We start from the raw sequence: 12,509 nt of genomic DNA on the forward strand, positions 1-12,509 counted from the left end.
TTTTATTAAGAAAATGTTCCTGGTATGATGATGAACTAATATTTTTGTAGAGGCACATGTAATTAGTTTTTGCATTAATTAAAGCGGCTATATTGCGTTTTCGGACATATCGTGCTTTTTTGTTGTCTCACAACAAGCGTAATGTAACGAGAGGTTACTGTACAATGAATTAAAACCCAACTGCCCAAAGTTTAAATTTCTCCTGCAAATTGCTATTATATTAAAATGTAATAAGTACCATTTGATACACTAGTGGTTATTCAAATGCCAGATTTAAACTCAACTGTTAGGTGGGCCATTGAAATCCATGCAGTGGACTGCAGGTTGAAAACTACATTTAAAGAATTAATTTATATTTTGAATAACAGCTATTTGGAATAGACATTAGCAAATTATGACAAAATATTCATAAGTTTTTTACCAAAATCCCAAGATTTATCAATTAAAAAACCCTGGAATTCTGGTGCAGCCTCAGAAAAGTTTAACCCCTGTTCTTTTTACATGTATTATAGCATTTACTTTAATTGTAATAACAGACAGCTTAAAATTAAATTTCAAATTTAAAAATGTGTATTTTTGGGGGGACTTTAAGTTGAAACTAAAGTGATGATGATGATGAAATGAATTAAAACCAAACTTATAGACAACAGAGATGCTTCAACTTCCTTATGTACATGCTATGAAATATAATTTTTACAAACGGAAACGATACTGAAAGTATGATTTGAACTTGAACCACAAGTGCACTAAAGAACTTGTTTCTGGAAGCTCTAATTCATCCATCTCTTCTTCATTTGAAAATACTGAGCTTGATTCTGCAGAAAGGAAAAACTCCACCACGGTTTGAGGGGGAGTACCATGCATATATGTAAACTTAATAGTTTCAAATGTATCCATTATCACAGAAATAAATAGGGATATAACAACATATACAAATAACAAGAGGAATAAATATAAATAAAAACGACTAAACCACCAAATCAAATGATTTCCTGTATCCACCAGGGCAAAAGTAGCAAACATATCATCACCATTCATGACGGCAAATAAACATTCAGATGTTCTGCTCAACGTTTCAAATTTGATGTGATATGGCGATAGAACCAACCACCCGCAAAAACAAAACCCCAAATATAACAACACAGCACAGAGAGTAAAGCGCATAACGTTTGGCAAAGCCCTTTTCACGGTCAGAATGAGCATATTGTATTTAGGAAAGAAGCCTAAATATCGTAACAACCCAACCCATATGAGCAAATTTCCAACACCAAGAAGAATTGTACATTTGGAAAATTCACTGCGGTGAGCACTTTTTTCTTCAATTTGTAACTTAATCAATGATCCAAAAATAAGCATAATGTCACTTATCACAATATTGATGTACCAAAAATCTAGAAAATCGATAAACTCCCAGGTTGGTATGTCTTTGCTAAAATAAGATTTGAAAAACTTTACAGTTTCACGCCCTAGCATGTATCCACGGAACAAAGATCTGACACACAAGATAACAGAAACCAAGCATAAGAGTATTACGAAACTGTTTAAAACTTGTCTTCCCAGGTAACTGGCATTTTCTCCTTTATCTGGTACTTTGGAATCAATGTGACACAACACTTGCGTTGAGTGTATTTTCATGGATATTAAAACTTGACCATCATGTTCGCTGTTATCATATGTAATGATTATGTGGAGTTGATAACATTCAGGAACATCCAACTTTGTCATGGATTTAATAAACACAGTCCGTAACTTGAAACGTAGCTGAGCATTTACCAGCATCCTAAAATTCAATGAGAAATCAGTCTGATTTAAATAATCCTCTAATGAAAATGTATCCCATAAAGGACTGTTAGCTGGGTATAAAGGTGGGATTGTTTCACAATGTTCTTGAGGTAAATCATGTATTTCTATGGTCGAGTTTTCAGGATAGAGCTCACCATTGTATTGTTTAGCACAAAAAAACAAAGAAGTTAAAGATCCATTTGCAGAATCGTAAGAATAAGGAGCTATGGACATTGAACTAATTTTTGAAAATTGTCTAATAATGTTATCGATGTTCTCATAAAAGCCGGGAATAGTGTAAACAGCATAGGGTCCACTACTAGGAGGATACACAGTTACATCGGCAGCCCAATCTTTCAATAAAATACGACTCAGGGCCGTTGTCATATCAAGATGTTGTCTAACATACCTGTAACTATGCAAGCCGAATAATATCAGCTGCGCAGTTGCGACGACTATTTTTACAACTTGCAAACAAAGTTTCCACGGAAAACGGCCTTTCGCTCTCCATTTTTGGATCGGGTTCATAAAAAAGTATCGTAATTTTTTTCGCATAAGATCATGAGCTTTCGTTGTACGAATTTCGGATGCTGGCGATATGATTTCCGCTTCTTGAAGAAAACTGTTGACGGATCCTGCCCTTGAAGGCAAATGAGAACAGTTTGCATTTTCACAACTGTCCCCTGAGATTTCAACATAGGGAGATACAAAAGGTTGCTTGTCTGTTATTCCATGGCTACGAGGTCGTTTGCTACCTGTAGCATCCATCTTTGACTTTTTTTTACATTCCGAACGATTTAAAATTCTTTGAATTTCCTTAATGATACATTGAATTAGGAGCACAATTATTGCAAACAACTACGATCAATTCAACAAAGCAAAATCAGCTGATGTTTTTACACAAACATACACATTAAAGTTAAGTTGAGTTAAATGCTTGCTTCTTGCTTCAAAATTACAACGCTGTTATTTTCAAAGGCACGTCGCTTAGAAAGTTCTTAATACAACATCACTTTATGTATTACAAAGAAACAGATTCGAGACAGTTTTACAGAGAACAGATATGTCAGTTTGAAATGATTTACTGCGCAGTTTACACTGATTTGTAATGAAAAGGAATACATCACGAGCATTGCACCAAATCATTTGTTCAAAGCATATCATAAACTGATACTGTCTTATTAGATAAACTTCACTTGGGAACGTGTTATCTTATCTTTTTACTCTATTTTAGCTACCTTTAATACTACTATTTTATTCATTTTTTCCCCCTTGATTTAGTCAATGACATTACTATCTTGATCAATGATCAATGATCATTACTAAACTATTACCTGCAAGGGCTAAATGCAGGTAAAATAAAAATTGGGTTTCAGAAGAATCTACGCTTTTCCGGGCCGGACTAGTCCAGAAACTATGCTGCCTTATTCATCTTTTTAAAAGTTTTATATCGAGTTTAAACGAAAAAACACAGAAAGTAAGGAGAATTGCCGCTTTCCTCCCTCTGAAGTTTACTTGCTCCCACCCAGCTAGCACACGAACATTCGGCCAACGTTAGCTTATTACGTTAGACTTATGTCGGCCTCTTACGTTAGAACATACGTTAAAGTGCACCGTCGGAAAACGGTTATCCAACGATTGGTTTCCAACGTTATCTCAACATTTTTCCAGCGCTGTTCCTACGTAAAATGCAACGGTGAACCAACCAATTCCAAACGTTATTCCAATGTAAATTACAACAGTTAAACAACACTTCTTAACATTATCCCAATATAAATTTCGACGCTTATCCAACAATTTTCCAACGTTAGCTGCAACGTTAGACTGATTATTTTCCGACGCTATTCTGATAAAAAATCAACATTTAAGTAACTATTTCCCAATGTTATTGAAATTTAATATGCGCAACCTTAATAGTGTGCTACCTCAGATTGCTTTCCAGCCTATTTCATTTGAATTTTTTATTATTTTCCCTCATCAAATCAATATACTTTACCATATCAAATCATTATTATTTTACAAGCGTAGAAATAGAAATACTAAAAATTAAAAAAATATGCTGAAGCATGGAAATTCTTATATGCTAAAATAAATTAAAATATAGTAGAGAAATAGTTGCATCATGTATAGTATCTATAATTTATGTGACTTTTTGCCCTTTGTGACATCATAACCTTTATTGTTACCTCTGATTGCTCTCAAACCTGTTTCATTTAAAGTTTTTACTATTTTCACTCATTACATCAATATATTGTTTCAAAGAGTAAAAATGCTAAAAAAAAAAAAAAAAAAAAAAAAAATGCAATTTATCATTTCCTTATCATTTACAAACGTTTCAATAAAATATGAACAAAAATTAAGATATTTATAATTCTTACCTTTTATTTTTCTGAATAATTACTCGAAAATTATCTTCATAAGCATACATTAGTTTCTTTTTTCTTTTTCAGGAAATATTAATTACCAGCAAGGTTATTCTTAAGACAGAATAAAATCTTTGACTTTAAAATTCTGCCATGAAAAATAACCTAGCTTGTTTGAAGGTTCAATTTTGCTTTGACCTGAAATAAGAATTAAAAAAAATAAATATATAAAAATAAAAAATAAAAAAAACATACGCATACACATTCAGTTAGAATCTTCATAACAATTAAAATGACGTGGGTTAAACTTGAATATCATGAAAACTACTTATTTTATTGTTTTGTCGAACTATTATACTCTCCCATTTCATTAAAAAATTCATGTTCATTGACTTTTTTTTTTTTTTTTTTACATTTTAGTATTAGGGAAGGAATTTTAATGTATTTTATCCATCAACGAGAAAAGTTCATGCAAAGACACAATTTTATTTCTATGGTAAATTGCACATGTATTGTGCGTTTAAAATTACCAAAGCTAAACAAAGGAACAACATGAAATTCTAAAACGAATTCAAAGCATTCACAAAATTCTCTAAAAAAACTAGTTAAAGCATCTATCAAAAAAAGAAAATCAGTTCGAATGAGCAAAAATTTCAAGAATTTCGATTCATCGGAGACCCCTCCCCCCCCCCCCCAAAAAAAAAAAGATAAAATTCCCCTAGAAACAACCTCTTCCTAAAACCTCCTGCCAAAATGAATTTGTAGGAAAAATTCTAGCAGTTTGAAACAAGAAAAATCTAGGCCTGCACAGCCACAATCATTTGTCGTGCTTGGAAAACAAATAAAAGTAGAATGCATTTAATAATCAAACACACACATACCAAAAAAAAAAAAAAACAATGTTTTATCTTAGTTTTAAATTTATTGAAAGAAAGAAAAATAGTTGGAAAAATGAATTGAATTACTTTGGAAGACTTTAGTACTTGCGAGATTGAACGACACTCGCCGTGAGCAAGTACGACACGTGTGAATGTGTATGTGACCCTGGAATGAAAAAGAAAATGGCTATGCCCCTGGCGCACTCACTCCTCCCTCACCCCTTTTTCAAGTCATGGGTCTCAACAAGACTGCAGAGGCGGGGGGGGGGGGGCTTATGGGACGCATTACGCACGCTTCGAAGAACGCGCAAATCAGCAACCAGCTTACAATAAATGGGCGTAAATGTGAAACAGGTTTGAAGGTTAGAAATAAGTTGGGAATACGTTTAGTCGGATATAGGTTGGTTTTAAACCATCCTCCGATGCTTCAAATAATCGGATGAGCGTATGAAAAAACCAATATCTAACCAAAACATATTTCCAACCATTACGATGCATTTTCAACCTTTCTCCAACGTAAATCCGATGGTTTGTGCTACCTGGGCAGATCCGGCACTGAGCGGTTCTTTTTGAGCAACTTATCCAAAGGGGGGGGGGGGGGCAAGATGGGAAACTTCTTCCCCTTTAAAAAAATATTTCTACTTAAACCAGAAAAAAAACAAGAAATTAAAAAAAATTGATAACTGACGGTTGTGTTCATAACTTTTATTGATGAGTTCAAATCGAAAGGTTTGCACATTTCTTCTTTAGAAGCTCATTCACAACTACAACAATGGGGAACACTGCAGCCACCGTCCAATGGTGCATGAAAAGGGTAAAACAAACGCTTGCCGTGCGTAGAAAATGCTAATAAGCCTAGTAATTTTTGTATGCATGCATTATTTTTTTGCTTTATTCTCTTTAAATTATTTTTTAAAGTCTTCTGGAGACAGCTGGAGACTTGCTGAAAAGAATAGCTGGGGGTAAAATGGAGAGCTTCCCAGAGCTTTCTTATCTCCACCTTTAATGCATACATTAATCCAGTTTTCGATTACGGTGCTGAACTCCTTATCACCGCTTCTGATAGTGCTCTAGATAAACTGAACGTTGCACAAAACAAGGTTGTTGCGGAAAAGAGGATTTTTGGAACAGCTACCAGACTCAAAACACAACATCCTTTCTTATTTGAGTTTCACCGACTTGCTACAGACCTCGATGTCTCGAGCATCAGACAGTCCAATTTTAGACCATCTATTTTCCCGGGTACTTTTAATTACGCTACTGCTAATTTGGACTTGGTGCAGCCCCTTCGTAAACATTCTTCCTCACAGGCTGAGTTAAGGGCTTCTGCTCTGGCTACTATTCATGAAAGGTATCCATTTCAAGATTGGCGTCACGTTTATACCGATGGATCTGCCACAGCCTCCACAGGTAGGGCTGGTGTTGGCGCTTTTTCCAAATTTTTTAACCTGAAGGAATCTCTTAGTGCCTGGTCAGATAATTTTGACGGTGAAGTTTTAGCAATTTATATGTCCCTTAGGGCTGTCACTGAGATCACTTGGCAAAAAATTGTTATTTTTGTTGACTCCTAATCTGCAATACAGTCAATCACAAACTATAACCTTTTCCCAACAGAGACTGAGTTTGAATGTAAACTCATTATTAGTTCATTTCTTGAGACCGGTAAAGACGTTGCGCTCCAATGGATACCAAGCCACTACGGCATCCATGGCAACGAGCAACTGACTTGTTGGCTGAAGTAAATCCACCTTGCCTCCCGATCCCTCTTCGAAACGCCAAGCGACATCTTGGGAGCAATATCAAGCTCAAAAGAACTTTCCTTTCTCCCTAGAATTGAAGGGGTTACATTTTTTCGTCTCATTACTGGTCACGACTACTTACAAGCCCATCTTTTTAAAATCGGACGGTGCCCACTATGTGAAGGGACTAAGCAAATGACAGGGGAGCATCTTTTTGATTGCCCCGTTCTTCTCGACGTGCTGAAGGATGCCGTCTTCAGGGAGCTTCCCTGCTTTGCTACTGCATCTTTGTTGTATTGGACTGCAAGGCGCCTTATGTCCGAGAAGACGTTGGTGGACGTAAATTAAAAAAAAAAAAAAAAAAGCTGGTGAAATAATGGAATAATGGAAAACAATTCTGTCTTCTTATCTGCATTCTGTAGGAAACTGAACCAGTTCTTAGGAAGTAAACCATTTTCTCTGGAATGATATGTTTCTCCTATTCCTCTTATAAGTCTTGCATCTGTATCCTTAAAAGAATTCAGATACTCTACCAGAGCATTTTTTAAGGAATTTTCACTAGGCGTCATAAGCTGAAAACAATTAAATGTCTAACTGTTGCTATAATATCTTTTTATATCCGTCGTGAGATCAAAAACGGAGGGAACGTATGGAACTAGCGGCCCTTTAATTATTTCAAGCGTATCTAAAATACTGTAACGGATTCGGTGCGACTTCCACTTTCTTGAAATGAAGACACAGTTCTTGATAAAAACACAGGAAATTTATTTACACTATGTACAGGAAAGATCTTCAACAACTGCCAAATTATTCATCAGCAATTAAGCAATTATCACACAACACCGTAAACTCAACGTTTACACACGTATTTACTTCCAAATACGAAAACAACACAGCGAAATGCCTCGCTATAAACAGAGCAAAAATCCTCTCGGTTCGAAATATCAAACGAAACTGACTGTTTATCCATCGCTAACGGCTTAAATACACCGAAAAGAATTTTCTCAAATATTCCACACGCTTCTCGAAATGCGTTGACCGTTATCAAATTTTATCAATGAACAAAAAGGGAATAGGGGTCGTATATTTTAGCCATATGAAAAAGGGGTTGTATATTCATTACGGGAAACTATTTACAGGTTACGTTACTACAATAATTACTATTTACAGGATTTGTAACATTGCCCCCTTCCTAAGGACTGCACGTCCCGGGCAGTACATTCCCCAGAAAGGGTGCCAAACTTCTATCACATGTTCACAAATATACACATTAATTAATAACTAACAGATACAGAAAACACAATAATAACAAGAAATATTACTAAACATTAAAAGCAAAAATTAATTATCTACAACTTTTATGTTATCAACCATGGTTGTTTACATAATACTCATGAACTATGGCCATAGTATGGGGCTAACCGATCATAATGTACAACCCTAGGTTTTGCATTAGGTGATTTTTGGATCCTCACTACGACGTCATTTAGTCGGTTAACGACTTTGTAGGGTCCATCCCAATGCGACTGCAATTTGGGTGACAGACCTTTCCGTCGGATGGGATTCCATAACCAAACCTTGTCGCCTTCGTTGAATTCATGTCCAGTAGACCTTGTGTCGTATCGGGTCTTCATCTTCTCCGCCGCGATGTTGATTCGCTCTCGTGCGAAGTTATGAACGTCTTCCAACCGGGCCTGGAGATCCTGGATGTACTCCTCAGGCGATGAAGGCGCATCCGGAGGACGACCGAAGACGAGATCACAAGGTAGCGGAAGCTCTCGTCCGAAGAGCATCTGAGATGGGGCATATCCGGTAGTCTCGTGGACAGCACTGCGGTAGGCCAGCAGGAACAAAGGTAGCTTCTTGTCCCAATCCTGTTGATTTCTGGATACCATAAGTGAGAGATTATTCAAGATTGTGCGGTTAAATCTCTCCACCATGCCGTCCGATTGTGGGTGTAGTGGTGTTGTCCTAGTTTTCTCAATTCCGAAAATTTGACATAGGCCCTTAAACACAGCAGAGATGAAATTCCTCCCTTGATCGGAATGAATCTGCAAAGGTGTTCCGTATCTCGAGATCCAATGTTGGACTAGAGTCTCTGCTACGGTAGTAGCCTCTTGATCTGGAATGGGATATGCTTCCGGCCATTTGGTGAAGTAGTCGATGGAAACAAGAATGTATTTGTTCCCATCAGCAGTTCTTGGTAGAGGACCCAGGATGTCGATCCCAATTCGTTCGAAAGGAGCTCCAACGTTGTACAGATGTAGCTTCCCTCTGCTTCTCTTCTTCGGTCCTTTACGAGCAGCACAGGCGTCACAAGAATGGCACCACTTCTCCACGTCATCCTTCGCCTTGCTCCAGAAGAAGCGCTCCCGAACTTTATTGAGAGTTTTCAAGACACCAAAATGTCCTCCAGTCGCACTACTATGTATTTCTTTCAGAACATCTGAAATCCTGGATCGAGGAAGTAGTAACTGCCACCTAGATGTCTTGCCGTCGTCAGATTCCCATTTCCGGTGTAGCACGCCGTTCCGTAAATGGAGTGAGTTCCATAAAGCCCAGTATCTTTTTGTTGCAGGACTGAAGATGGAAACGTCCTGCCAGCTAGGGCGTCGACTGTCACTTTCCATGAACTCTAAAATTGGTTTTATGTCGGGGTCTTCAAGTTGATCTTTTCGAACTTGGTCATCACTCCATGGATCAGGTTCTGATGATGTTGGAGTCACTGTCACCTGATAGGCGGTAGGGCTAGTCGTTCCATACTGTTTCTCGATTCGGGAACAATAGTGGCAGTTCTCAGGACAGGGTCTCCTTGATAAAGCGTCAGCATTACCGTGAGATAACCCTTTTCGATGCTTGATCTCCATGTCATATTCCTGGAGCCGCTGTATCCATCTGGCTATCTGGCCTTCTGGATTCCTGAAGTTCAAAAGCCAAGTTAACGAGGCATGATCTGTCCGAAGCAGAAATTTTCGGCCGTAGAGGTAATGATGGAAGTGTTCTACAGCTTTCACTATGGCCAGTAACTCCTTTCTGGTGACGCAGTAATTTCGCTCCGACTTTGATAAGCATTTGCTCCAGTAAGCGATGACATGTTCATTTCCGTCAATTTCTTGGGATAAAACAGCTCCGATGCCCTCGTTGCTCGCATCAGTGTCCAGGATGAAGGGTTTTTCAGGCTGAGGATAGGCGAGGATAGGCGTTGATGTTAAAGCCTCCTTCAGTCGTAGAAATGCATCTTCGCATTCTTTGGACCATTCAAACTTTTGCTTGATCTCCGTCAGCATATGCAAAGGTCGTGCAATGTTGGAAAAACCCTTCACAAACTTCCTATAGTACGTGCAGAGCCCCAGGAAACTTCGCAGCTGATGGATGTTTTCGGGACGACTCCAACTCTTGACCGAAGATACCTTCTCTGGATCGGTTTGTACACCCTCAGAAGAGATGATGTGACCAAGGTAGTTCACTTCCCGGCGGAACAAATTACATTTGGACGGGCTTAACTTCAGATTGACTTCCTTAAGCTTTTGCAGCACCTTCCTAAGATTTGCCAGATGTTCTTCGAAGCTGCGTCCCACGATGATGATATCGTCTAAGTAGACCAGACAGGATTCGTAAGAAAGTCCTCTTAACACTGTCTCCATTAGACGCTCGAACGTAGCTGGTGCATTGCAGAGGCCGAAGGGCATCACTTTAAACTGCCATAAGCCTTGTCCAGTTGTAAACGCTGTCTTCTCTCGGTCATCAGGGTGTATCTCAACCTGCCAGTAGCCGCTCTTCAAGTCCAGGGTCGAAAACCACTTGTGTCCGGAAAGAGTGTCCAAGGTGTCGTCTATCCGTGGAAGAGGGTAACTGTCTTTCTTGGTGATTTCATTCAGCCGTCGGTAATCGACACAAAATCTGGTGGAGCCATCTTTCTTTCGGACTAAGACGATGGGAGAAGCCCAAGGACTGGATGAAGGTTCGATAACATCATTCTCCTTCATCTCTTTCATTAGGGTCTCAACCTCTTCCTGCTTGGCGAACGGTAGTCGTCTTGGATGCTGTTTAATAGGTGGGTGTTCTCCAGTGTAGATCCTATGCTGCGTTAAATTCGTACGGCCAACATCCTCCGATGTAGATGAAAACAGATGCTTAAAGTCATCCACCAATTGTTCCGCAGCAGTTCTTTGATCTTTCGATAAGGGTGCACTCCCAATTAACTTCGATGTCAAGGACTCAGAAGACACAGTTTCGGGGGAATTGATTCTTCTAATGATGCAGTTTACTGGAGTACAAGTTGCTAACACTTCACCTTTCCGAATATTCCTTGGCCTTTCACTCACGTTGGCGACTCTTACAGGAATTACATCCTTGGAAAGGTCCACAAGCGTAGATGCTACCAGCACTCCTTTTAGGTTATTGCTTAGGTTAGGGTATTCAATGAGTCCAAATCGAAAACTATTGCTTTCTTCAATGGAGCCGGGTATTAATGATTCTGACCTTGAGGGAATCGATAAATCTGTTTGGGCTATTATTTGATGAGCGGATTTTACATCACTTTCTGCGGGGGAAAACGGCTATGTCTTCTCTTATCGAGTGCAGCTCATTAGTCTTGAAGTCGAGGTTGAAGTCATATTTCTTTAAAAAGTCCAATCCGAGAATGAAGGGGTCTGTGATAGCAGCAACGAATGCCGTATGATGGTAAGTGGCATTTCCAAACACAATTTCTAAGTTCACTTTACCTTCAATCTCGATCTTGTCACCTGTCACAGTTTGGAGGGTAACGCAGGGCGGCGTCCATAGAATGTTGAGTCCAAACTGACGAGCCACATCTGTTCTAATGATTGTAACATTGGCTCCAGTGTCAATAATCAGTTCGCAGGGAAACCCGTTTACATATGCGTAAACAAACAGTCCATTACTGCCGCCACTCGTCGATGAAATCTGGAAAACTTTAAGATGGGGCTCATTCCAATTTGGCGACCTCCGCCCCGCGAGATTGCCATGGCTTAGTTTTCCTGGACCTGCGAGGGAGAGGTGCTTTTCCCTCTCGCTTCTTGGCGAGCTTCACAGTTTCTTCGTAAGTGACCCTCGCCACCACATTTCCAGCACTTAAGTGATTGTCCATTTTGGTCCTTGGGAGCCGAAGTCCTTTTGAGGATTCCTGCAATTTCTTTTATTTGCTTTTCCAGTTCAGCAAAGCGTGACGAAACCGGATCAGGCTCATCAGTTTTCACGCCGCGGATTGAATGACGATCCTTGCGGGTTGCTTGCTGGGCGGCCTCCAACTTCATCGCATACACAACAGCAGAGTTCAGGTCTTTGACATCCGCCATCCGTAGAGCTTTCTGGATTTCCGGATCTCGAACCCCGTCGATGTAGTAGTTGAGTGCCAGGTTGTCCCGAACATCCGCAGGACAGTCGCAAAAAGCAAGATGAGACAGTCTCTCGACGTCCGCCGCTAGCTCTTGCAGGGTTTCCCCGGTTTTCTGGAAACGGGACTTCAACTGGAGTCGGCTGAAATCTTTCTGGCACTTCTCACCGAAGCGAAGCTCCAACGCAGCCGTGAGGGCGGCGAAATCCAGTCGCTGGCTGTCCGGAAGGGTCTGAAGAATGTCCGCTGCGTCACCTCTCAGGGATGCTGCAAGATGGCAGGCCTTGGTAGCAGAGTCCCATCCGTTCGCTTCCGCCACTATCATGAATTGAGTTTTGTAAACCTGCCACGAAGTTTTCCCATCAAATGTGGCAAGTTTAATGGACGGTCG

The 12,509-nt window shown here is 39.5% G+C and overlaps 1 protein-coding gene across 1 annotated transcript; it reads right to left on the minus strand.

Annotated features, from left to right (window-relative positions):
- Nucleotides 1-620: 620 nt before the first annotated feature.
- On the minus strand, nt 621-2,550 carry LOC129216906 (mucolipin-3-like). Its single transcript, XM_054851127.1, has one exon. It carries the CDS (start codon nt 2,548-2,550, stop codon nt 694-696), a length of 1,857 nt encoding a protein of 618 aa, XP_054707102.1. The 3' UTR covers nt 621-693.
- Nucleotides 2,551-12,509: the final 9,959 nt, after the last annotated feature.

This window comes from Uloborus diversus, chromosome 1 (assembly GCF_026930045.1).
Source record: "Uloborus diversus isolate 005 chromosome 1, Udiv.v.3.1, whole genome shotgun sequence".
Taxonomy (NCBI): Eukaryota; Metazoa; Arthropoda; class Arachnida; order Araneae; family Uloboridae; genus Uloborus; species Uloborus diversus.

What these genes read in the sequence shown, in the direction of transcription:
- LOC129216906 (XM_054851127.1), bottom strand. Translation starts at nt 2,550, where the DNA reads ATGGATGCTACAGGTAGCAAACGACCTCGTAGCCATGGAATAACAGAC.